The 27121-nt window shown below is 39.7% G+C and overlaps 1 protein-coding gene across 1 annotated transcript in view; it reads left to right on the forward strand.

The window, feature by feature from the left end:
• Positions 1-27121, forward strand: part of mtor (mechanistic target of rapamycin kinase) — a 121470-nt gene that overhangs the window by 83822 nt on the left and 10527 nt on the right. Inside the window, exons 35-48 of the mRNA XM_042491148.2 lie at positions 2894-3019; positions 4641-4772; positions 9460-9575; positions 14425-14542; positions 15037-15234; positions 16259-16359; positions 17385-17481; positions 17751-17849; positions 17948-18070; positions 19307-19489; positions 20135-20269; positions 22555-22729; positions 25176-25311; positions 25519-25666. Coding sequence (XP_042347082.1) covers positions 2894-3019; positions 4641-4772; positions 9460-9575; positions 14425-14542; positions 15037-15234; positions 16259-16359; positions 17385-17481; positions 17751-17849; positions 17948-18070; positions 19307-19489; positions 20135-20269; positions 22555-22729; positions 25176-25311; positions 25519-25666 — 1887 coding nt within the window. The remainder of the gene's footprint in view (positions 1-2893; positions 3020-4640; positions 4773-9459; positions 9576-14424; positions 14543-15036; positions 15235-16258; positions 16360-17384; positions 17482-17750; positions 17850-17947; positions 18071-19306; positions 19490-20134; positions 20270-22554; positions 22730-25175; positions 25312-25518; positions 25667-27121) is intronic.

The raw sequence follows: 27121 nt of genomic DNA on the forward strand, positions 1-27121 counted from the left end.
AACAGATGGGGGTTGGTTGGAGGAGGTATTTAGGATCAAGAAGGGCTTTCCTGAGCAAACAGACACGGCCCATAATGGCACCAGAGCTGATCTGCAGCTCCTGACAGGTTTCTTTTCTCTATGGTGATTTATTGAAGGCTGACCTCACACATCTGTCAGGGACTCACCGTCCTGCTCCCTTACTCTTTCTTTTCTTTTCTTTTCTTTTCTTTTCTTTTCTTTTCTTTTTTCTCTTTCTTTCAGTATTTCTTTAGTAAGTCTTTCTTTCTTTCTTTCTTTCTGTCTTTCTTTCTTTCTGTCTTTCAGTATTACTCACTGTCTGTTTTTATTAGTCTCTGTTTTTTGGTTATCTGTCTCTGTTTTTCTTTGATTTGTTTCTTGCGTTCTGTTTTTCTTAGTCTTTCTTTCTTTCTGTCTTTGTTTCTTTTCTGTTTCCTTCTCTCTCTCGCTCATCAAAGGATTAGGGTTATGACAGAGAGCTTATGAAAACACTGCACCCCACCGCTTGTGGGTAAATGTGTCAGATTGAGTTCTTGCACCTCTAGCTCTGTGAGAACCTGTTTGAATTTTGAACTCTGCTGTAAGGTTGCTTTCAAAGCCGCTGGTGTTCTTTTGTTCCCTTCTCTTACTGGTGTCTCAGCTTCCACTACTGCAAGTCATGAGACATTTTACTCTCAGAAAAAGTTGAGGACATCAGGTCACAGGACATCAATCTTGGCACCCAGTAACTCATCTGGTAGAGCGGATGCCCCATGCACAGAGGCTATGTCCTCATCACAGCAGTCGCAGGTTCGCCTCAAACCTGTGTCCCTTTGCTGCATGTCATCCCCTTTTTCTCCCCCTTTCATGCCTAAGCTGTCCCCTATATAACTGAGGCAACCCCCCCCCCCTCGCTCTATCAGCTTCCTGTCAAGCTAAAACTATAACTGCAGCACCAATAGTTTTGGCGCCTAGTCTACAAAGTCTTGTTTGTGATTGTATTTTTTAAATAGCATACTTATTCCACATTCTTGTCAGTTGTGACTCTTTTTGTGATTAGAAAAAGCAGAGTAGACCACAGCTTGTTCAAAACTTACATTTTTGTTATTACAGAATGAATTAAGCACCAAAAAACGGCACTGCTGGTTATGGGTACTAAATTCGAGGTACTGGCTCTGCTACTGGTATCGATTAAAATGTGCACGGTACCTTACTAATATTCCCTGTGCTCCTCTACACACATATTTTTAAACAATTTACCCGGTACTTTTATTGGGTCTATTTTACATGATAACCTATTCTCTAGCCTCTTTGACAACTTAACAATCAAACAGTCAAGCTGGGTTTGGTTTTTGATGTACCGTTAATATGCAGTGTTTTTTTGGTTTGTTTATTGATTTTGCTAGTATACATGAAAAAGCAGACAGGAAATGTGGGGAGAAAGAAAGGGGAGGACATGCAGCGATGGTTCACGGGGGGATTCAAAACAGGGACATTGAAGTTACAGTACATGGTGCACGTTTTGGATCACCTGTCCACCATGACTCCTCCAACGATACACAGCTGCTCTTTTCAATCACGTTGCTTGAACTGGATAATTTGGCTCTTCCTTACAGCTTCTCAGCAGAATGATGTCAGTAATCTCCTGCAGTTAAACCCAGACTAAACTGTTTGAGTCATCGTAATCACTGAACATAGCTTCTGCCAGATTCTACCTGCTCTCATCCCCTTATCCCATCATGCTAAGCCTCCTTCAGAAACTGCAGTATTTAATTCCAGCCTCAGATTTCAACATCTTATTAAAAGGCTTTCCCGACATACTTTTGCCATCTAAGGAATACAGCAAAAATGTTTCAGATAAGATCAACACGAGACGCCCCTTTCTCTCTCGCTCTTTCTCTCGTATTTAGATCAAATGGTAAAACTCGGCAGTGCTGATCATATAAAAGCTAAGATCCTGTTACATTTACCTGCATTTACTATTTCTCACCTGAAATGCTTTTAGAAACATATTTTACTGTACTGTTTAGTTGTAAGAAGTGGGTGCCATATAGGGTTGCAGCATCAATTTCAAGCAGGAGTGTTTATTGGTCTGGTGCAGTTAGGGGTATTCTTGTAGTTGTAGGTTTTCTACCTCTTGATCAAAAGCATCCTTTTTCTCTGTTTTCTCTAGTCATGTAGCACTACTTTCATAATTATTTGCATCTTTCAACTGCATATTTTTGTGAAAAGACCATCTTTCCAGCAGTAAAATACTTTGTTAATGAAATGGACATAAGCTATAAGTGAATAATCACTCTAGATACAAGCATGGGTTGTAATATTTTTTAAGCTATTCAAAGAAAAAAAAATGATTTCAAGACCTTATTTGTTGTTAGTTGCCATGCATACGACCCTTCCTTGTGGCAATATTTGTAATTATAATCAAGTTATAATGGAGCCCTTTTTCATGAAATGTTTATATTACTCTTTCTCCCCCCTGAAGATTTGTTTTAAAATGAAATCATACAAGAGGATCATACAGCTAATGTTTTTTTTTTTCATCACAGCTGGAGTACTCTGCTGTTGTGTCTGTGCTGCCTGCCCCTGCAGCACTGTGTTTCATCCCAAAAATGAGGTCAAGGTCAGGGTTCAAGAACATATTTAATAGAGAAAGTCAGATAATGGTACTTATATGAATGCAGTCCTGTGTTTTGCGGGGTTTTCTGGCACGTGAACTCGATGTCACGTGTGGACATGTTTAAGACAGGGACCACTGGTAGTAATAGACGCCCCCCTGGGCTTCAACTGTTCCCCTCTCTCACGTGTATTCATTCTCTTGAGTTTAACGAGTACGTTCCTCTCTTTGAAGAGCAACAAAAGGGTAATGCGTTTAACCCGCCTGTCCCTTGTGATTTTTGTGTTTTTCTTTTAGGGTTGTCAGCGCATCGTGGAGGACTGGCAGAGGATCCTGATGGTCAGATCACTTGTCATAAGCCCCCACGAGGACATGAGGACTTGGTTGAAGTATGCCAGTCTCTGTGGCAAGAGCGGACGCCTGGTCAGTACATTGTGATATTTGTACAAAGCCCCTCAGTCTCCTCCAATTCAACCCCCTGATCATGCATAATTAATCATAATCCCATAATGTCCAGGAGGAATAAATCAGAGTTGATTAAATCAGTCTTGTCAAACGGAAAAGGGAAGTGGGGCTCTGACGGAGTTAAGTGCTACCATGAACTCCAGCCATGAAATTCAACTTTATTTCAACCTGTTTTAAGTTGGCTCTAATGAAAGTAACACAGCACCCTCAATCACACTGTTTAGAAACCTGAGCCTGCATATATGCACAATTAAAGTGGTGCAATTTTCCATCCTTTACCTCACTGTTGTTCCAATTGATTGCAAGGGATGGCAGACAATTGGCCAATTTTTCTTTCTACACACTCTTGTTGCATTTAAGCACACACTTTCTCACAAACACACACACACACACACACACACACACACACACACACACACACACACACACACACACACACACACACACTCTCTCTCTCTCTCCAGAATCCCCAACTATGATGTAACTTATAAAAAGGAGTTGTGATTGGCCAACGTCAAACATGGCAGAAAATGTGATTACAAAGAGTAGGAAAAAATGACCCCACGAGGACTTTCTGTCTCTCTTTGTCTTTTCTTTTCTTTCATCACACAATCTGAAGTAATACTCATGCACTGTGGTTCTTTTTTTTTTAAACTTTATATTAACCCTTTGAAATCTGGAGCGACTTCACTTTCTTTGTGCTGCTTTCCAAAACCTTTCACAAGTCTTTAAAACCTTTTCTGGTTTTGAGCAAAGTAAAGCAATTTTTTTTAAAAACATGGAGAAAAAAAGGCATTAAGCAACCTGGTGAGAAATGTTCCACAATTGCAAACAAAATGTAGATTTAGGTAAAAAAAAATTTTTAAAATGTCTGGGGAGGAAAAGATAAAGGCCAAGGGAAAAGCTATAGTAAATATTAATTATATATTAATTAATTTTAACATATTTACAAAGCAGTCTCTGGCTTACTCCCACATCCCAAAGACATGCAGGTCAGGTTGATTGGTGACTCTAAATTGCCATTTGGTGTGACTTTGTGCATGTACGATTGTCTGTCTATGTGTGTCGGCCCTGCGATAGTCTGGCGATCTGTCCAGGGTTTACCCCGCCTTCCGCCCAATGACAGCTGGGATTGGCTCCAGCCCCCAAGTGGTTACGGAAAATGAATGAATGAATGAATGAATGAATGAATGAATGAATGAATGAATGAATATTTGCAACGCATGTTTTCCAAGTCTTGCTTGCCTTGTTTTTTTTAAACTATCTTTAAACTTTTTTTTTTAGTTTGTTTATTTGCTTTACTAATTCTCAGGTAATTTTCTTGTAGTTTTTACTAATTTCTTGCTAACTTTTGGGCTATTTGGGCCATTGCCTTCTTCCCATGTTTTCAAAAGAAATCAAGACAATTTCCTCAGTTTTCAAAGAGTTAAAGAACCAGTACTGATCAAACTTCAGAATTTCAAACAAGCTCTGTATTGCATTATGGTTCCTAAAAATCTTTGGGGTTCTTACTAAACTGTAAAATCTTCTAACGATTCATTTGCTCCGTGTGCCTCTTTTACCCTCGTCATCCCTTTAGGCACTGGCCCACAAGACCCTGGTGCTCCTTCTGGGTGTCGACCCCTCAAAGCAGCTTGATCACCCGCTGCCCACAGCCCACCCGCACGTCACCTACGCTTATATGAAGTACATGTGGAAGAGCGCCCGCAAGGTAGGAACCAAAAGCCTGTTGTGTTGAGTCAGTGGTTTGTAATTAACATTTTGTACATTTTTGTTTGTTGCTTTTCTATTACTCACATTCATATGTCATCATACGTGACAAAGGTAGGGAGTACTTTTCTCAGATAAATAGCAAACATGCCCGCTTTTAAAGAGTCCTGATGGTTATTACTTTTGTATGGGAGTTTTTAGTGCAACATGAGGCAACAATCAGAGTGACAGATATGCCAGAAAGGGAGGGTTTAAATGACTGGAACATTGGTGACATAAACAGCTAATTAATTTAACATTGGGAGGCGAAACAGCGTGAGAAACATTAACACCAACAAAGTACATCTGTAAAAAGGAACATTGAAATTGCAACCAGGCTAGTAACATTTGGTCAAGTTTAATTAATCAGTCCCACCAAAATCTAGAAGAGTTTTTTGTGATCAGTAAAAATGACTGAGGTTGACAACAAAGAGTGATTGTTAAAGAATTCTTAGGTTATCCAAGTGGTAACGATAGCAGGGTTTCCTACACATTCGTTTATTTATAGCTGTCCGCTGCAATCAAAACATATGCCACCACAAATAGTAGTAAAGTACTGGTGAAGTATTATGAAAACTATAATTTTATAAATAGTTATTTTTTTGCAATGTAACACTTAACTCCTGTCAGGATGCTAACTAGCATACATCCTCTGTGCATTAGCTAGTGTACAGCCAGCACATTCTGAGCATACTCCACTGACTTACATTGCATAAAGTTCACGTCCGTTAATGTTTTCATGAGTTGCTGATGGTAAACTTGTTATGGTAACACTGTAGCTATCCGTCCTCTAAACATGTTGACTCGTGCTGTTCAAATATGAACAAATATGAACAACATGCAATAGTTTACCAAATAATCTCATGTTGACTGTTGTGGACTCAGGGAGAGGTAAGAGGAGAGAAAGACGCTGGAGAAAGGACAGGCACAGGTGACTTGAAGGAGGTGAGTGACAATAGTGTGAATTTTGGAAACTGTGATAGAACACAATGGAGTAAAAGTCTACCATTACTCTTTTGGCCACCTTATATAGATCAATAGACACAGAGTCACAGAAAAAGTCTTATTTGCTCCAAATGATTCAGGCAGAGAAGGAAGGTGAAGACAGGGCAGGCAAAGGTGACTTTGAGAAGGTGAGTGAGAATAGACACCTATTATACTTTGCTTTCTCTGCAATATACATATTTTCAACATTTAAAAGATCCAACAGTTTCTGACATTACAGACATTACATGTCTTAATGTCATGATCTCAAAGGTGGACAAGGTCCTTTCAGATATTGACCATGGTGTGATGATCACATTCCAGTGGACGATGTGTAAATACAATTTTAAAAGAATTGCTTGGGAACACATGAATAAGTCTGGAAATAGTATTTTTTAGTTTTTTTTTAAATTAGAATTGAACACTTTGTAACCTCACCCCTATTGACATTTTTCCTTACAAGTTGATCTTTATGAAAAAGTATTAGAATGGGTTTCGATTAACCAGAGTTAGGGGACAGGGGCTCTCAAAGTTGACCGACAGTGGACAAACAACCCTCCCGAAGACTCAGATATTTTCTTCAAATATAAATTGTATAATTTTTTATAGTTTCTAGTTTATATAGTTAGTTTATAGTTTATAGTTAAATAAATAAGCAAATTAGGTGATTTTAGGGGAAATGCACAGAAGGTGTACATTAAAAATTGCCCCCAATCATCCCAAGGTAACTACAGCCCTGCAGGTAAACATAATATAACCGTAACAGCTCCAAGAAAAATTAAATAATATAGTATGTTCCCTTCTTTAAATGATCATAACCATAAAAATCCACTTAGAAACAAACATAAATAATAAATCAACATTGAACAGGGGCTATGCATAGCATACATTTGGTTTAAAAGCTTGGTTTTCAAGCTATGAAATTCACAGTAAACTTGAAGCATAAAATCAAGCCAACCTTCATTTCACAATGTGATGAGCACTGACTGTTATGCATATTGGTAAATTCTTGCAACATTAAGTAAATTGCTATATATGCAAGTCGCCAGCCAAATGGTTACGCTGTTATTTTGCTTTCAGATATGCCTGTCAAGTGAATTTACCTCCCCAACAGGCTCCATAAATAAAGCATGAGGTAGCTGTTATTATGTTACTGATGGTTACGTCAACATTAAAAAATTGTTTGCTGAGATTTGAAGTGGTGGAGCATGTAGAAGTATTTTAAATGTAGCTTGAATGCAACAGCTGCACAACAAAAAGCCTAATTTGTTAATATATTTGTCATGAAGTTGGTTAATGCGTTTAAAAGATTGATTGATTGATTTTTTTTTAATTTGGCCTCTGAATAGAAAAAAAAAGAAAAATGTTGTGATTAGTTAAATTTGCAAGCTTTTTCCACTGGACAGATCTGACAGAGTTACAGTATTTCTGTAATTGCTGCCGTTAACAAATATTGCAGATTTTGATTGAATTTGCATGAATTATTTTGGATCCTGTAGGGAGTTGCATGACTCAGCCCTGTGTAACTTCTTAAAGATATGAAGCTACTTTTATGAAAGCCTGAGCTAATCGGTAAAACCAATTCAGCTGTAACATTTAAAATTAATGTTGTTGTTAATCTTTTATCCATGGCAACAGCGGATGAAGTAAGCCTCACTTAATACTATTACTAATAAATGTCACCGCTGCTCAGAGCAGTTTGTGCTTTCTGGTGACCTGATGTTATACTTCAGGTTTCATAGCACATGTCACCAGAGCAGCCTGGGATTGAACTGCTCTGCCATTTGTCTACCACACACACAAACAGTATATACACCCCCAAACACACATAAACACACCCGTATTTATTGCCAGGTGTTGAATGGTGTTTGTGGCTCCTCATTAGGGGACTTAGGTAAGTGTGAGTGCAAGCGTTGCTGTTGCTAGGGCCAGCTGCACTGCTCGCCAGATGAATCAATAAAAACACACACACACACACACACACACACACACACACACACACATACACACACACACATACACATTCACAGCCGGAACAGACACATCCACTGCTCACTTGTCACTCGATTTGGGTGCTACTGAGTGCAGAAATGGGTCACTTGTCAGGGATAATGGATTAGAAGTAAAAGCAAAACTTACAAATCAGAGCCTGAACAGATTTTGAACAGGTATATAAAGTATAAAGTTAACCATATGTGTTAAACTTATGTGAAAAATAATGTGCACAATAAGTTGAGTACTCCACTAAACATTACTACTTGCCAGTCAACTCCAGAAATAGTAGGTGGTTAATTAAAGTGATACTTCGCCGATTTTCAGCCAGGTCTGTGTCACTGCGGTGTGAATAATACGTGCAGATAAAAAGTGTTCATGCACTCTGTACCGTAAGGTCCTGGAGCTCCCCGCCTGTCCTTAAGCAAAATCCTGCTAAATTACACAAAATGCTTTATTTTGCGTCATCGATGACGTAGATTTTGGTTGGCTGACAGGCGGGGAGCTGCGGGAGCTGGCTGCACAGGGGGCGCCTTAACCCCTCTGACACCGTCTGACACAGACCTGGTTGAAAATTGGCTGAGAATCCCTTTAGATACCCAGAGGAAAATGGGAGGTGCTTGGATCAGCATGCATGAAACCAGCTTCGAATCATCAACCGCTGTCTCTCTTTTTTACTCTCTCTTTTACACACACAGACACACACATGCACATACATGAACACACGTGTGCTCTCAGACTCACATACTCACACGGGGTGGATGTCTTCTTGCTAGGCTTGACGAGAAAGATGCCGATGCTTGTCAATAGTAGGGTACATGGGAGATCAAAAGAAGCCTGGATGTATTTTTGTTTGTGTGTGTTTCAATTTGTGTGCACACTCATGCATGAGAGAGAGAGAGTATGTGGTGTGTGTGTTTTCAAATGGAGATAAGGCGGGACATTAAATACTCCGTAACTAAATGTTGTTTCTTAACTTCTAACAGTGAGTTGTCATGTCTTGTTGGATAATGTGTGATGCATGGTGCAAGTGCAGCTCATATCAGCATTTAAAAAAACTGCAACCGATCTTTGAAAAAACTGATTTGCTATTTTAGATGGCTCATAATATACGCAATATTTTTTGGACAATGTTAGATCTCATAGATTAAATTATGCTGTTTTCGGTGCGTTTTCTTACTTGCTAGATGTCTCGTCTAAGTTTCAGCATCAGGGGAATAAGTCATTAGAAACACCCCTACTCTGGATGACATTTCAAATCTGTGCAAACTGCATTGCATGTGGTACAGGCTGCTCTACTTTGTTCAGGGTGGAAAGCACAATGGGACAGTCGTACCAACTGTAATTAAAGTTCAAGTAACAAAAACAGTGTAACCATGACAGCAGAGGATTTTCACTGGTGAGATGCTGATGAGTCCAGAAACACTGATATGAACAGAAAAAGCTGCCCATTGTTGTAAGTATATAAGATAATGACTACAAATAGCATGTAGTTGTGCTGTGTTTTTTTCTGGCACATCGATGCTGAGAGTTTTAAGTGTGTTAATCAAATCAGGTGCTGATATTTAACTTAAAGTGATTCCAAAAAGGACCACAGCCTCACAGAGAAGCGTTTTACTCTCAGTGATGATGAGTCTTAACCTGCTGTTGGTATTTGTTTTGTATCCCTCCAGATTGATGCCTTCCAGCACATGCAGCACTTTGTTCAGGGGATGCAGCAGCAAGCCCAGCATGCTATCGCTGCCGAGGACCAACAGCACAAGCAGGAGCTCCACAAACTGATGGCCAGGTCTGTCCCTTTTTTTTTTAGAGGCACAATAGCAGCAGATCAACACCTAATGAGCCTTTGTCACAGAAGACATTTTCACATGTCACAGTAAGAAATGCAAATGCAAACTGTAAATGATAAAATGAATCCTGGCCGGATTCCATTTAGCTGCATTGGTGTCAGGGTCTTGGCACTGTTCATGGTCGTTCACTGGGACACTTGAATAGAACAGAGCCGTTAATGTTATTAGGAACACATGTGCTTTCTTGTCCAACTGTCTGCTGTGATAAAGGCCTGTGGTGGATATCAAGTGTCTACATGCCTTTCTTGTCTTCGAATCACAGAAAAACTTTGTATAACTAAGGGTCACAGAAATGTCACCAGTGAAATGAAGGCGAATATACTTTATGGTTATTATACTATACAATATACAACACAGCAAGCAGTTTGAGTTTCCATTCCAAAACAAGGAGGGGCGCAGTGATTAAATGTTTAAACTTATGTTTTGTCGTTTCAACTTTAAAGTCTTTTATTATGGGTAACCATTAATCAAGCTAAGAATTTGTAAGCTCTTGCCGGTACAAGTACTGGAATAGAATGAAAACTTGAGTGCTTTAAGGAATTCCCATATAGATATCACTAGTGAAGTTTCTGGGACAGTCAATTTCACGTAAAATAATATATCATTATGCATTTAGTTGTGGTTCAGTAGTATTAATTCTTAGAAGTACCTCCATGCCAGGCTCCAAAAATCACCTCCAGCAAGAAAGAAAAGAAGAAAATACAAAGCAAATACAAAGCAAGATGCTGAAGCAAGGAAAAAGTAAGCTCATGTATCCCCTCCCCTCGTGTTGTAAGCACACACAGGGTCGTGAACAGGGCGTTCTGCTTCTTTTCCATGAGCATGACCCAATCTGGCATCGCACCTTTTTACTGGTCCATTGCCGTCCTGTGGTGGTTTTCAAAGCTGGCCACATTCTCTGGATGTCACACCTCCAACTTCTCAATAAAATGATCTCTTTTGGCAGTTCATCCCACACACCTACTTATCGCAAACTAAACAAGACACAGAGCCTACAGGTATCACAGACCAGGTGTGTCTCCTCCACAGTGCGGCTGCTTTGCACCCACACCTCTCCTGCTGGGTGCCGTGTCTTCAGTAGCCTGGCACAGCCTTGGCACCTTTCCACTCTCATCTCCTCACCTCACTGTGGAATGAGATGAAATGTGTTTCGAGCAGTTGTCAACACAACACCGGGTTTGAGGAGAGCTTGACATTTAAATAACTATCATGTGTTTTCAGCGCTGATTTAGGGGATTAGAGAATGGAAAGTTCTGTATTCCCAAAAATAGCTGGGAATGACTTCAAAGCCTTAAAGAAGTTGTTTGCATGCTCTCGTGGGCTCATGAAAATACTTAAGGATATCTAAAGCTGTCTCCTTTAGATTTGGTTGTTAGCTACTTGCCAGAACTGCACTGCATTGTGTCACGTGTTGGTCAAACTTAAGACGAGCAAGAAGTGCCACCCAGTAGCTCACCTGGTAGAGTAGGCACCCCATGTACAAAGGCTGTGTCCATTCAGCAGCAACCGTAGCCCTTTGCTGCATGTCATCCCCCTCTCTTCCCCTTGAAGAGAGGGAGATGACTGTCCTGTCAAGGCTAAAAAGCCCCAAAATAATTTTTTGAAAAATTTTGTATTTAATTGGAAGAACAATGCAAGGCATATAAACCACAGAGCACCCAAGCATTCTCCCTTTTTTTTTCTCATGTTTTTTCCCCTAACCACCTGCCCCCACCCCCCATAACGGAAATACCGGCAACAACAGAAATCACACCAATTGCAATAATCCTCACAGAACTCATGGGCTGCAATGACACTAATACCCTAGACACACAAGAAAATCATAAATAAATATTTGGATGAAAATGACTAAAAAAAAACAATTAACAAATGGGGAAAAATCAAAATAAATGAAATAAATCAAACACAATTATTAAATAATACAATAAATAAAACAAAAACAGACAAGAAAAAAAGGAGGCTCAGTTGTTACAACCAGGCAGGAAGGTCAAAGAATCATTGTGTATCATGTTGGTCAAACTTAAAAAAAAGCAAGGAGTGGCATCCAGAATTTTGCCTGGTAGAGTGGACGCCCATGTACGAAGGCTGTGTCCCTGTCACAGCAACCGCAGGTTGAGTTTAAACCTTTGTCCTTTTCAGCATGTCATCCCCCCTCTGTCCACCTTTCACGCAGTGAATGTCCTGTCAAAATAAAGGCCCCAAAAAATAACCTTGAAAACAAAAAGCACAAGAAGTGCGACCTGGATTCAGACAGGTCTAATCCTATGTACAGTAAATCATACAGTAGTGTCATCTGGCCTCGTGCACAAACACACTAGTCATTCGCCCCCTCCCACCTCATAAATCACAAATGAAAACACACAAGCGTGACAACAGGCAGAAGGGGCTTTTTTTTTCCACTTGTGCATCTTCCAGACAGTGATTCTGTCCGTCGGAGGAATGCATGTTGGGAAAAACACCTGTATAATGTCAGTCAGGACGGGTCTTTTCCAGACGTGCTGACACACTTTCATGAATAGAGGTCGGCTGCGTGGTATGGAGCACACCTGGACCGCTCGCTTAGACCCTCACATCCACACAGTCACACGGATGCCTCCACTCTCTCCCCAAAGAATCCATTGTGATTTCACTGCTTAAGATCATTAACCCTGGCGTCTGCCCTCTAGATAAACATGTTGTTCCAATGTCCCCAAACGCCCCATCCTCCCCCTGCTTCTTTCCCAAAAGTTCAACCTGTTAACAGTTTACGGAAACTGTTTGGCATGGATGCACTGAACCCAAACTGTACGCTTGTATGGAAAAGCACTCAGAAGAAATTACATAATCCTAAAAGACAATTTACCGGAGGTGCTCCGCAAACAGTTTTCAGACTGGAAGGTGGATGAATCGATAATAAAGTGCTTGCCAGTTGCGCAATTAAGTGTAGTTGTATGTGATTTATATGTCTTGGTGGTGCCAAATACAATCAGTTTATTTATTTGCCTGTAAGCTTGTGTGTTTATGAGGTTGATGGACGGAGCTAAGTCCTCCTCAGGGATGCCACAGAGCTCACCGTCGGCTTGAATTGAGAAGGAAAAAAGTGGTTTGGATAATTAAAAATCTCCGGATGTGATCCCAGAACCTTTCAGCAGATAAATGCACTGCTGCTTTCAGTAGTGATATCTCTGATAAACGGCTGCATGATATCCAAGTCACGTATCATTGTCTCACTCCATTTTTTTTAATGGACTGGCCTTGGAAAGTACTCAGTGTCACTGCCAATTCTCCATGAGCAATGACAACATCAGCATGATTTTAAACTCATGGTAATATTTCTGTGTCACTTGTGCTTTTGTTTCCTTGTTGCTAATGTTTTTGTGTAGTCCTTGAATTATTTGCTACAGCAGAGCTTCTGCAGGATTTACATCAATGCCCTCTGACCTCAGCAACTATAATGGACTCAAAATAGTTTGGATGTTATTATGCCTCCACCCTGGTGACAGCTGTGGCATAATGTTTTTGGGTTGTCTCTCTATACGTCTCATTCATGTGAATGCAATATCCCAGAAACACTTTGAGAGGATTTTCTCAAATTTAGCACCTATGTCCACTTGGATTTAAGGATGATTTAAGGATGACCTGATTAGAATTTGTTGGTCATAGGACAAGTCCTCTGTAATAAATGTTGTCCATCCCATTCTCGTGGATGCTATATCTTAAGAACACCTTGATGGAATTTCTTCAGCTTTGGCACAAACTTCCACTTGGACTCAACAACATTCTAATCAAATTGTGGTGGTCAAAGGTCAAGATCACTGTGACCTTGCATCTATCTCGTGAACGTATATCTCAAAAACAGCTTTTGCGAGTTTACACAAATATGGCACAAATGTACAATGGGACTCAAAAATGCACAGATCAAATTTTGGTTTTTTGAGGGTCAGGGTCACTGTTACGTTGAATCTGTCTTATTCTCCTGAACGCTATATCTCAAGAAAAACTTCCACTTGGACTTGATGAACTGATCAAATTTTGGTGGTCAAAGATCAATTTCACTGAATAAAATGTTGAAGCGCTGACATTTATATCCACAAGGTAAAAGGTCAACTTCACTGTGACAACATGTTGTTTTGCAAAAAAACTTTTCTAGCTATTATCCAAAGCCATACCTCAGGAACAGAAGGAGAGACATTTGGTCAGATACCGAATTGGTGATACTAATCTTGAGGGCTTGTATAGATCCTCTGTGCCCCCCTGTGAAGAAGTGCGTGAAGTATCCACGGTCTAGAATATCGTACTTCTTAGCAGCAGCATCCATATTTGAAGCAGTGTCTACTGTCATGGCTATATATGAGGGTGGAAAGATGTAAACTGCAACTTGACTGGTTTATGAAGGCATACAGTCGCGATGTGGGAATTTAAGTTGCTAATGTTGTGATGTAGTCATTGAGTTATTTGTTACCATAGAACTTCTGCAGGGTTAACAACATTGCCCTATGACCTCAATAACCATTAAGGTCTCAAAATAGTTTAGATGTTTTTTTCTGTTGCGTGTCAGAAAATATCAGTTATTATTTACATAATAAGTTCAAGGGTCACAGGAGATTCTTTGTAAGTGTGCAGTTTTATAGGTGTTGGTGAAGTCTACATAATTAAACAAAGTAAAACAAGGCAAATAATCTATGCTACACTAGGTTGGGTATGTTTTCCTTAAAGGAAAAAAGTTGAATAAATTACATTTTTTGTTTGGAAGAAAAGCAGGCAAACGAAATGTCCCTGTTTTTCTGTTTCTCCCCTTTCTTTATGTAGATGTTTCTTGAAACTCGGAGAGTGGCAGCTCAGTCTGCAGGGCATCAATGAGAGCACCATCCCCAAAGTTCTGCAGTATTACAGCCATTCTACTGAGCATGACCGCAACTGGTACAAGGTCAGTAGTTCCCTTTTAACTCTAACCTTTCACTTTTGACTTCTTTCTGGCAGCAGTAAAATCCCAGCTGTGTCAGCAGGAGGCGGCTCTGACACTGATGCGTCAACAGAAAAAACCTTACAACCTATTTTATTGCCCTTTAACCAAACATGTCATAACATTGTTTAGTTTTTGGTTTTGTTTGTGCACAGCTCAGCTATTTTGCTCATTAGATTGTTTTACTTGCAGTACCTCCTCTGATGTAAAGGTATGAGGTGATGGAAGAGCTGAGAACATCTTTTGTTGTCCCTGCCCGTGCTGCCGGCTATAAAAATGTCACAATACCCACATATTTTTCTCCCCATTCATCCCCAACAACCCCAATTCATGTGTTTTGATCAGAGAGATATCTGCCCCTCAGTAAACTGGGAAATTACATCATGAACAAACAAGTCATTTTCAGATACCACTTTTTAGAAATCCAGTTTTACACAGTTTGTATTGTCTTTCTGCAGGCCTGGCATGCCTGGGCCGTGATGAACTTTGAGGCGGTGCTGCACTACAAACACCAAAACCAAGGACGGGATGAGAAGAAGAAGCTGCGACACGCGAGTGGTGCCAGTGCTAACAGTGAAGCCAGCAACAGCGACAGCGAGGTCGACAGCACTGACCACAGTCCTGTGCCCTCACCGGGCCAGAAAAAGGTCAATGAGGTGAGAGACACAGAAAAATAATCCCTCTTTAATAGGGCTGTACCTGACTTCATAATTATGTTGGCCGAATCAGGATTCCATGTTAAGGTTTACAGTTTGAATAGACTCAGCGGGACGTTCAGTGTGACAGTGGCATTCATGTGATGTAGTAAACAAGCGAACAACAGATAGCAAATGTGCAACAAGATTTTTTGCCAACATTAGATATCAAACAAAAGCCAGAGACTGTGTCATTGTAAGTTGGTGTGAGCTGTAAATTCACCACTTCTAAACATAGATGGAAGATAATGTTATCTCAGAGCCTTACAGTGCAGAAAGTCTCTTCCTCAGTGCCGCTCCATGGTGTCCACTACAGCCTGGGCAACAGAAATCACACGAGCAAGTCTGGGGATAGAAATGTCCCTGTTAGCAAAAGAAGCAAGCAAAACAAAACAAATGTCCTACCTGAAGCAATCAACTGAGGGTTCTCCGACTGATGATTTGTATCTCCACCTTCCAGGCAGCCCTACTCTTTACATCCATCCATATCCATTCAGGGTTCTCCTCCACCCCCCAACATTCCCAGTCCAATCAATTTAGAGATAATTCCTCAGACAGCATAATTTTAAATATGTGAAAAAGTCCCCTTTAAATTCACTTCAGTTTTTCTTTTTCTTTGCTGTCTTCAGTTATGATAAAAAAATATGAATTTTTAACTCTAAAGTATAGTAATTATCCAGACCTTGGGATCCCCACATACAGGCAACACCAAAAGTTAAGTGTTGTACAGTATTGTATATATGTTGATGTTAAATTGAAATCCTTTATTTAATATCTGTTATATTATTTCATAGTGTCCTTTTTTATATATATATATATATTTTAATATTTTATACTATATGTTTAATGTTGCACTGAGCTGCTGTAACAAGTAAATTTCCCTGGTGTGTGGATCAATTAAGGCCATCTTATCTTAAAGTATGTTCTCCAAAATAACTTATTTTCTTGCATGAAAAAGCATCTGTTGTGTGTTATCCCTCCACAGGACCTCTCGAAGACGTTGCTGCTGTACACAGTTCCTGCTGTTCAGGGTTTCTTCCGCTCCATTTCCCTGTCCAGAGGCAATAACCTGCAGGACACACTCAGGTGAATTCATGCAGTTGTTGTTATGAGAATAATGTCCATGTGATGTAACATAACAGCAAATTCAATTTCTGTAGCTGTCAGAGTGACATTGCTTTGTGTGTGACATTTCACTTACGATCACATATGTTTATTCATTTTCCAGTTTGAGAAACAAGGGGCAAGAAAAAAAAAATTGGTTCCTTGAAAATTTGTGAAAAGGTTTCGAAATTTTGCCCATAAAAATATTTGGAAACCATGTATTATGTTTAATGCACAGCAAAACAGTTGATAAACTGTACAATTTACTCAAATGTTAATGGCAATAACTGCAGGAAATTTGTGTAAACTGAGCAATTTGGTGTGACTTTTGAGTGGATTATATTCTGTAAATATTGCATCAGAGATGAGCTTTCTTGGTATTTCTAGAAACTAAAAAACTTTTTTTTAAGATTCTCTGTCTGTTTTATGTATTTTGAAATATTTAACAATTATACATACTAAATTGCCTATTTCAGTATTTTCCTTTTTCTGACATCTGACTGCCCATTGTTCTATTAGCTCTTCGGTTGTTTTTTTTTTTCTGTTTTCTAGTGTAATGCAGAGTGAGGTCTCTATGAAAATATCTTGGGTTCTTCACCCTGCCCTTACCCTTCGAGTTTATTTTTTCTAATAATATTCTTAACATTAATAATAACAATTTCATTTAACTTTCTTCACAGAAATGAATGAAATGCTAAGAATATGGGCTTAGTGCATTTTTTTCTGAGACAGTTTTCTTACAACCCTTGAAATCAAGAGGGCCCTACACGTTTTCTTGAAGCTATGGCAGCCCTTAGTTTGGCACAGGACCCCCAGGTTCGAAACTAGTTAGTTAAAGGAACGTAAAACACTTCAGTCAAAGCATACAAACAGCACTTATATACATGGACAGCCCTCAGATGTAGTGTATGAGGATAGGAGGACCTCTAGTGGTTATTGCAATAAATAGTTACAAAAGAAAAGATTCAGATTTCATTTTTGTCTTTTTTTTTGTGTGTACTGTTCAGGGTTCTGACTCTGTGGTTCGACTACGGTCACTGGCCTGAAGTGAATGAAGCCTTGGTGGAGGGGATCAAGACCATTCAAATAGACACCTGGCTGCAGGTAAAACAAGCACTCACACACACACACACACACACACGCACACACAAGAAGTTAGCTGAGAGATAAAGAAGTGTGGTAAATGACTACCTATGAACGTAAGAGGGATTGGGCAGGGCAAAAGTGTTAACCTGATGAGTCCTTAACGTAGAAAATTAATTTAGATAAAGGCTATATTGTCAGTTCTTGTCGATTTGAGCACTTATTGCATCAGAAACATATTTTAACCCAGGTTACTGAGTTTGTCTTCCATTATCTCTGCGCCTGTACAGGTGATCCCTCAGCTCATAGCTCGAATTGACACTCCCCGAGCCCTGGTGGGTCGTCTCATCCATCAGCTGCTAACAGACATCGGACGGTATCATCCCCAAGTAAGCCTGCTCACACTACTGCTATTGTTGCTTCCCAGGAGAACACATTTCCTGTGGTATCCTTAAGCAGTCTGTAATTGTTTTCCGTTCACCTCCAGGCTTTGATCTACCCATTGACTGTGGCGTCCAAGTCCACCACCACAGCCCGCCACAATGCTGCTAACAAGATCCTGAAGAACATGTGTGAACACTGCAACACTCTGGTTCAGCAGGCCATCATGGTACAGAGATTTAATACTTTTTACATATCAGTACTCAATAACATCATCCTAATTTTTAATTTAGAAAGTGATACAGGTTTGTTCTTGAGGGAACTTCTGTCTGTCTGTTATGTACTGGTACAGTGAATTTGTCAATGGTTTCTTCTCCTTATAATTATGGACCAATTCACCTAGAATGTTTTTATTCTCTTTTTTTTTATTATTCGTGGCCAGAAGCAGTATGTATATGGGCATTCTCGTGCACAAGATCTTTTAGAAATGCCTTGAGGACATTTCCTCAAATCTGGCAGAAATGTCCTCTTGGACTCAAGAATGAACTAATTAGATTTTGGTAGTAAAATTTTGGACATTACTCAAGAATTAATATGCTAATTTTGGCAAAATTTCACACAAATGTATAACGGGATAAAATCATGACATTTTTAATCCAAAAGGGCAAAGGTCAACCTCACCATAACATCATAATGTTTTCTCGCCATTACTCAATGCCATAACTAAGGAGCAGAAGTGGAAAATAGGAAAATATTTCACATTAAGTTGGATACTGATTTTTTTCTTGGGTGTCCACCTTGAAACTGTGCTGACTATTGAGATTCTCTGAGCTGTAGAATGAAAATGTTTGTGAAGCATCCACATTTTGCCAAAAAAAACATTTAATACCCTTTAGTAAGTCTTCCCTACATATGGGTCTAGACAGACATGGTTGTTAACTGCAACTTGACTGGTTAGCAGAGGCATCACAACCACGAGATGCTCATTTTAGTTTTTTACCTATCCTGACATGAATTATCAACTTTATAACAAGCACTTTGCCTCCTTGTCACCTTATCTTTTTGTCTCACAAAGTTCCGTCTTTGATCACATAAAAAAGAAGAAAGTTGCAGGTTTAGAAATGTGCATCAGTCAGAATCAGAAAATATGAACCTCCTCCTCTGCCACTAGTGTTTACTGTACTGTGAAAAATCTCTATGAAAAGAATGAAGTTTTGCTGCTGTTGCAAAGCAGGTATTTGGTGAGTTCTTCTTTGGCTGGCACTGATGTGCTGTCTGCTGCAGAGGGATTAGCCTGTCCATAAGAGGCTTAAAGTTTGCTTTTTGTCCTTTTTTTCTTTTTAATTTTAATGTCACACTTAGAAAAGTCATTTAAAATGTAGATAAAATCCATGAAAAACAGAGTTTTAAGGGGAAGTATCAGAGAACAGTCTGACCTTTTCGTTTTTTGTTTTCCTTCATCCAGGTGAGTGAGGAGCTCATCCGAGTGGCCATCCTGTGGCACGAGATGTGGCACGAGGGCCTTGAAGAGGCTTCACGTCTGTACTTTGGTGAGCGCAATGTCAAGGGCATGTTTGCTGTGCTGGAGCCTCTGCACGCCATGATGGAGAGGGGACCACAGACCCTGAAAGAGACCTCTTTTAATCAGGTGCGTGCCATTTCAGTTCGGGGTTGAAGTTAGAGTTTAGTCTGGTTCAGTACGACACCACAAAGTAAAGCTGCTGTATTTGTCCTCTCCAACATAGATTAAACATTGCACGCCACTCTTGTTGTGTGCAAACATCGCGCCACAAACTAAGTCGAGGTTTTTTAATCTGTTGTTGTGACATTCAGTGGAAACTTGAGTTCCCGAGAGGTGAAAAAAGTGCTGTATGTATGTTTTCACTTCCACTTTTTTTATTTATTAGCATCAATAAAGCTTAATCAACACACTGTAAATCAAAACAATGGCTGATGATTTTTATATGCATTGGATAATTACTATATATATTTAATGACCACAAATGAAGTGTGAGTTTGTACACAGGGCTGTTTACTTCACAGCCACAAGTCATCCCAGTGACCCCAGCTCCCTGCACAAGCAGCATCACAGGTTTCCATTCAGTCTGCCTTTGCAGATGTACGCTATTAAAAACAAAATACTTACTGAAATCCTAGATTAATCAAGCTGGAGCAGTGATGTTTAATGCTTTGACATTCAGTTTTATAGTCCTGCTTTGGCAAAGCGTTTCCATTTAATTGAATGAGTCATTGCACAGGGACAGAGAGTGTTTGTCTCACTCGGTGCTTACAGGCTTATGGCAGAGACTTGATGGAGGCTCAGGACTGGTGCAGGAAGTACATGCGCTCTGGAAATGTCAAAGACCTGACCCAGGCCTGGGACCTCTACTACCATGTGTTCAGACGCATCTCCAAACAGCTGCCACAGGTGAGTCAAACTACCGAGTCACTGCCCTCAATCTGTTGTACCAGTTTCTCTTATAAACCTCATCTATATCATCTAATATTACTGTATGAACATGGATGTAAAACCTGTAACAACTCAAGGGAAAATTGGAGTCGACATCCCACCTGTTCTGCATTCCTATGTCCACTCCAATCTCTAATCAGATGTGATGAGATATTTTACATTTCATGTCCCCACTAATTCTTTGATCTCATGACAGCTGAATAGGTACAAACTGTCTCTCAGTCATGTAGAGTAGTTTAAAGAATGAGTGAGATTCAGCACTGATTGGAAGATTATGAAACAAGGGCCTTCTTTCATTCCTCCCTCTCTCGGTGAAGTCATTAAAAAGATTTCAGAAATAGTGTTGAAAGATGGAAGAACGTGATGACACAGAGGGATGATAGAAGTCAAATTGGAATAGCAGAACTTCATGTAGTAGCATTGCCCTCTTTAATATCATACAAATAGTAGCCAGCACTGCAGCAGACAGCTGTTTTCTGCATAATGAAACAAATTTTTCCTTTACTGAAGACTTTAATATACTTAGCAAAGTACTTTAACAAAACACTGTCTTATTTACCAAACATATGCACATTAACCGTTTAAAAACTGGAGCGACAATACTTTTCTTGTGCTGTCTCTTGCAAGTATTTAAACCTTCGAAACCCTATCCAAATTGGGGCAGTTTCTTTCACAAAACCATAGGAAAAAAGCAATGAGCAACTTGATAATAAATGCTACACAAATTGCTAGATATTAGTAAATGTCTGAAATTGTTATAAAAACCTTAATAATTTTGGGGAAAAAGAAAATGCTGGAGGAAAACTATTTATAATTGTTGTAAGGTCATTTTCTTTTACTTTTTACCTATTTCTTGATTAACTAATATAGGGCTCATTGCCAATATGCTCAGGTTTCAAAGGGTTAAACAGAGAGTTTGTATCTTTTTAAGAAGGGATATAGTAGGTACTCATCTACAGTCAGTTATTACTTACAGTAGAAGTAAGCTGGCATGTCCCCAGTTTGGACAGAGTGCCGACAAAGCTAAGATCTGCATTGGTTCCTTAGAGGAAACATAGTACAGGCTATACACTTTATATGAACAGATTTCTCCTCCATTGTTGTTCTGATTTAGCAGTTGTTCATGTCAGGTGTGATCGTTTGTCTTTGTGGTAGAAAAAAAAAAGGTCAACCAGCAGTGCTCAGTACAGAATTCACATCCATACACTGTGCTCCCATTGCATATCATCAAAAAATTATGCTTGCCTTAGAAAAAAACACTTTGGTGGAATAGGCCCCTTAAAGATGTTTTGCTGCGGTCCTTCCGTCCACAGCAGTACATTGCTTAGCTTACTGGTTGGAACTTTTGGGTATATACCTACTGAGATCTACTATATGTAATACAATGACTATGGATAAGTATTTTATATAACCCCAGTTTAAAAATCCAAACTATCCCTTTGATATTCCTATAAGTTTCTGTTTACACTAGTATTCTCTTTATGAGCTTGCACATTGAAACACTATCTGTATACAGATACACACACGATGTTAAGCCATTTGCTTTGTTTGCCTACTCAAAGTCAGTTTGGTAAGTCAGGAGTAAATGGCTTCTGGAGTGAAGATGAAATTGAGCAGATAGATGTCATTCCTCACCACGGTCATTGCTTTGTTGAAGAATGACATTAAAAATAGTTCTTTCAGTAGCTCTCATTTCATGTAGCAAGTGGAGACAACTATACCATTTGACATTGTGGCAAAGTCCTGCTGTCAGCAGTGATCCCTGCTGTGGCGTTACAGTAAGCAGCATGAAATACACAGCGACACAATGACATGCTGGGAGCATTTTATTCCCCGTCTGGGTATTAACATAGAAATAAACCCTCTCCAGGACGCATCCAAACAGCAGATCCAGAGGAGGCTGAGGCTGTGATAAAGTAACCACACATCAGCATTCAGGATTTATCTGTAAAAGCATTTAAATGGTCTGCCAGAGTCTGATTTGATGCAGTTTAAATCACTGATGGTTGACTGCAGACAAGCGGAGAATGCATTTATTGATGGACATGTAGAAAAGTGAAGTGTTCCAGAGTGATTTATTAAAGGTTGTGAGAAAACAACTTTTTGCACAAAAGACTTCTTCACTTGGATATGAGCCAGTGTCTGCAACACTGTGCATATTGGTTTAGGTACTGTTGGCAGGAGCTGTTTTGCCAATGCAGACTAAAAACAAATTGTCTCTTCCCCGTCAACTTTCCATGCAGCTGACCTCCCTGGAGCTACAGTATGTGTCTCCAAAGCTGCTGATGTGCCGAGACCTAGAGCTGGCTGTACCAGGCACTTATGACCCCAACCAGCCTATCATCCGCATCCAGTCCATCGCCCCCTCCCTGCAGGTCATCACCTCCAAACAGCGCCCGCGCAAACTCACCATCATGGGTAAGATTAGGAGAAAATTGAACAGGCCTTGCGGCTGTGAACCCATTATATTAGGAAAATAGATTAAAGAATATCTGTAGTCAGAGCGGTATGCTTTCAGCAGGCGTGGGCCATCGCATTAGAGAAAATTCAATATTAATAGAATCTTTACCCAAACAACAAACAGCTCCAAGGCCACTATTTATTTTGAATTCATCAGTCATGGCAAAGTTCTCTGTGTGGATAATACACTAGAATAAAAATCTTCTCTACAAACAGAAGCAAGATTAAACCTGTGATTAACTTAATACCAAGAAATGACTCCCAGTAAACACAAAAAATACTTTTTTAAAACTCAATGGTCTGGAAGCTCATGTCATGAGTCATGTTTTTTATGCCTGAGATGGATGAGGCGGGCATTATATTTTTGGGTTGTCCGTCCGTCTGTATGTCCGTATCTGAATCAGAAATACTTTATTGATCCCTGAGGGGCAATCGTGGTTTGTTACAGACACTCTGATGCCAAGAATAGAGAATTACGGAAAGTGAAAATAAGTAAAAGCATGTAAAAGAATGTAAGAATATAAAATAGAAATATAGTAGTGATATAAAAGAAATATCACTAGTAAATATTGAAAATTACACATATGTATAATTTGCTGAGTGTGTGTATATATATACACTCTGTGTGGGTGTGTATATATATACACACACACACACATATATATATATATATATATGTATATACATATATTTAATCCCCCCACCCCCCCGCATATATCCCATTCTTATGAAGGCTATATCGTAAAAGCACCTTGAGGAAATTTTGTTTTTTAACACAAATGTCCATTTGGACTGACAAGTCAACTGATTAGATTTAATCAGTCTAGGTCACTGTGACCTTGCATCCATTTACTTCTCGTGAACACGATATTTCAAGAACACCTTGAGGGGAAGTCTTCAAATTTGGCACAAACATCCACTTTGTGTCAAGGATGAACCGATTAGACTTTGGTGGTCGCAGTTCAAAGTCAGTGTCACCTCATGCTTATGGCCATTACTCAAAATTCATACACTTTTTATGGCAGAGGTTCATGCAAATGTCTTATAAGATATATTAATTAAGTGATGACATTTTCTGATCAAAAAGTTCAATGTTTATGTTCAACTTTATCGTGACATCATAAATGTTTTTATGGCAATTACTCATCATCATAATTAAGAAACAGAAGGGGAGACATTTGGTTAGATACTGAATTTTGGGTGTCCACATTGAAACTCTGCTGATTGTGAAGATCCTCTGTGCTGCTGGGTGTATGAAGTATCCATATTTTCACAGACAGGGATGCAAACTGTTAGAGTAACTTTGCAGAGGCATACATCTGCAGAGCGGTAATTCTAGTTTTAATTTTCTCTCCAGTGAGAAATGGTGCCTGCAGGTCAGATCGATTTGTCAGGAATCCTCCCAGCACCGTCCATCAGCCTTAATTTGAATACAGAAATAAATAATTCTGACATTTTATCCCTTACTCTGCTTTGTTATATGAAATATGCCACTGACGTGCTTCTAAAATGGCACAGAGCTATAAAGTCACCTTGTCTTGAGTCTAAATCCTGCGATTATCAATCACGCATGGTTTGCTCTACTTCACTCTTTCCCACTGCACAATGCGATACCTTGCTCTGCTGTATCCCATCAGTGTTACACAACATACTCTGCAAAAGATGATAAATCAACTGACCTGTGGAGCGAGACTTCAGATTAAAAGCTGTCACCCACTACAGGTCACTTAGATTTACCACCAGCTCTCTGTCCCCATAGTGACACACAATACATCGCTTACTGGGATTGTCATTAAGAGCAGGCCAAGAATAAAACAGTGGAACCATTCCATAAGTGACATCATCTGTACCTCAGATAAGTTCAATACAGTTTCCCCACTGTCATGCTAAAAAACGGCATTCTGCTTACGAGGACGTGAGTTGATGTCACCGCTCCTCAGATACACATCTTCCACTCAATGTAAAAGTTGAGTAAGACAATGCTTTTACATCAGAACTACACATGTGAACTTCACAAGGTGCTTTCAGTATGTAGCTGTTAAAACATGTTTGTTCTTCTGCTGCACAAATCACATGTGGATGATCACATATTTTACCACAGTTGCTCATATCTGTCACTTAAAGGTAGCGTTCCAGACAGAATGTGACCATAAAGTAAGAAATTCTTGGGACAGAGCCTACTGTAGGAGTGATGGAGTTCACATGAAATCTTTTTATTGCCTGCTCAAACTCACTAGACGTTGCTTCAGGCAGAGGTAATGGAGATTCAGCTGCAGAGCAGCAGGGGAGCACCCTGGAGAACACAGCCTGTCCTGCCAAATCCAACCATATAACTATTCTTATATAATGTCTTCACTCTTTCTGAGCAGTGCATCAGTGTTGTGTTTTGTGGCGCCCTCTGTAGGCAGCAACGGCCATGAGTTCATGTTCCTGTTGAAGGGCCATGAGGACCTGAGGCAGGATGAGAGAGTCATGCAGCTGTTTGGGCTGGTCAACACACTGCTGGCCAACGACCCTGCGTCCTTGCGCAAGAACCTCAGGTAGACACACACAGACATGTTCAACCACACAAGAACATCACACACACACACAAAATCACACACACTGTGAGCCTCAGTCCATTTCACACATCTCTGAAACACTTTCATACTGGCACAATTGTGGACATGAAGTTAGAGAAATGAAAACCTTGACGATGAATTGTGTGTTTGTTTGTGTTTGTCTTGGCTGCGTGTTGCAATCATCAGCATTCAGCGCTACGCAGTGATCCCCCTGTCCACCAACTCAGGCCTGATTGGCTGGGTGCCCCACTGTGACACCCTGCACGCCCTCATCAGAGACTACAGAGAGAAGAAAAAGATTTTGCTCAACATTGAACATCGCATCATGCTCAGGGTGAGGAAACGCTAACATCCATTAGGTTTCTACCTCTTGCATTCTAATGACTGCATACAGACTGAATATGAATTTCCTGTCTTTCAGTTTCAGTTAACACACCTGCAACATCAACCATCTGAGACCCCTAAATTACTGTTTTTAAGAGGCTGTAGGTGCACAGACATGCCCACTTTAGTCCCATGCAGTATTGGGCAGAACCATGCAGATTTTTTACATGTAGCACAAATGTGTTATCTTTGTCTATTTAAAAAATTATGTATTTTAATATTTCTGCATAATGTGTTCCCTAAATAGTCTTGGAGTTGCATAAATTGGATATAACTGAAAAGCTGAGGCACTTGAGGATTTAATGAGACCAATTTTATTCATGTGTGATGGCGATAGCCCCCACTGAAGCCATTTCACTGAGGTATAGAGACCGTATTTTGAAATTTGACCTCACTGTATAAAAGGCCTACGGTGACCTCTAGAATAATCACAGTCTTGTGAAACTTTACAACCACATAGACAGTGCTCGCAATCCAATCGCAGTTTTTACAGAAATCCACATACAGAGTTTTTAAAATCAAATCACAACATGGATTGTGGATGGATTGTGTTCCTCAAGGTTTTTCTGTCTCTATGTGGTGTTTTTGAGGGATTTTTGACCCTTTTTAACAACACTTGAGTAGTCAAAAAGTCCTACATCTAGCACCAAATGTGTGTAATAAATCAACCCAATCAACCCAAAAATTGCTGCAACAACTTATGAGACCTTATTGACCACTGCAATAGCAATCAGATACTTCCATTATAATGTTCAAAGCCCCCAAACACTAAAAACTGTCAGTTAAAATAGGTACCTCATAAAAAAAAAAACCAAACAATATTTGTTACAGATTTATGACAGGCAAAAGTTGACACAAAGTGCTGAGCTGCAAATACAGGTTTTTATGTTACCAGCTTTCAGATGATGTGTATCACTTATAGTGACATATACTGTTGATCTGCTATCTCCCCCTGAAGATCCCCTGCCTCCCCTAGAAAGACAAAAATGGGGTTATGGTGGGTCTCAGAGGGTAAAAGGTTTAGAAACAACTACAGTGCATTCTATGGACACAGTCATGAGTGAATAAGCATATGTTCTTTATGTGATTCACTGCATGTGTGCCAACAGTTGTCTCACTCATGAAATGTTTCATAGAAAGCATTCATATTGCATAGATTGATCAAAAGCCAGAAAGCATCCCAATTAGCGCCCAATTACTCTTTAATGACAACACATTCACACACAGGTTCTTCATGAATGAATTTAACTTAATATCTCTGGCCCACAATAGCCAGTTTAGACCCACAGAACACACACACACACACACACACACACACACACACACACACACACACACACAGTCTTCATCACTAAAATGTCACTGCAGGACGTTGACAGTGCGTCGGATGACAGATGAGAGCAGA

The sequence above is a fragment of the Plectropomus leopardus genome, chromosome 9, assembly GCF_026936395.1.
Source record: "Plectropomus leopardus strain MGB_pleo_1.0 chromosome 9, ASM2693639v1, whole genome shotgun sequence".
NCBI lineage: Eukaryota > Metazoa > Chordata > Actinopteri > Perciformes > Serranidae > Plectropomus > Plectropomus leopardus.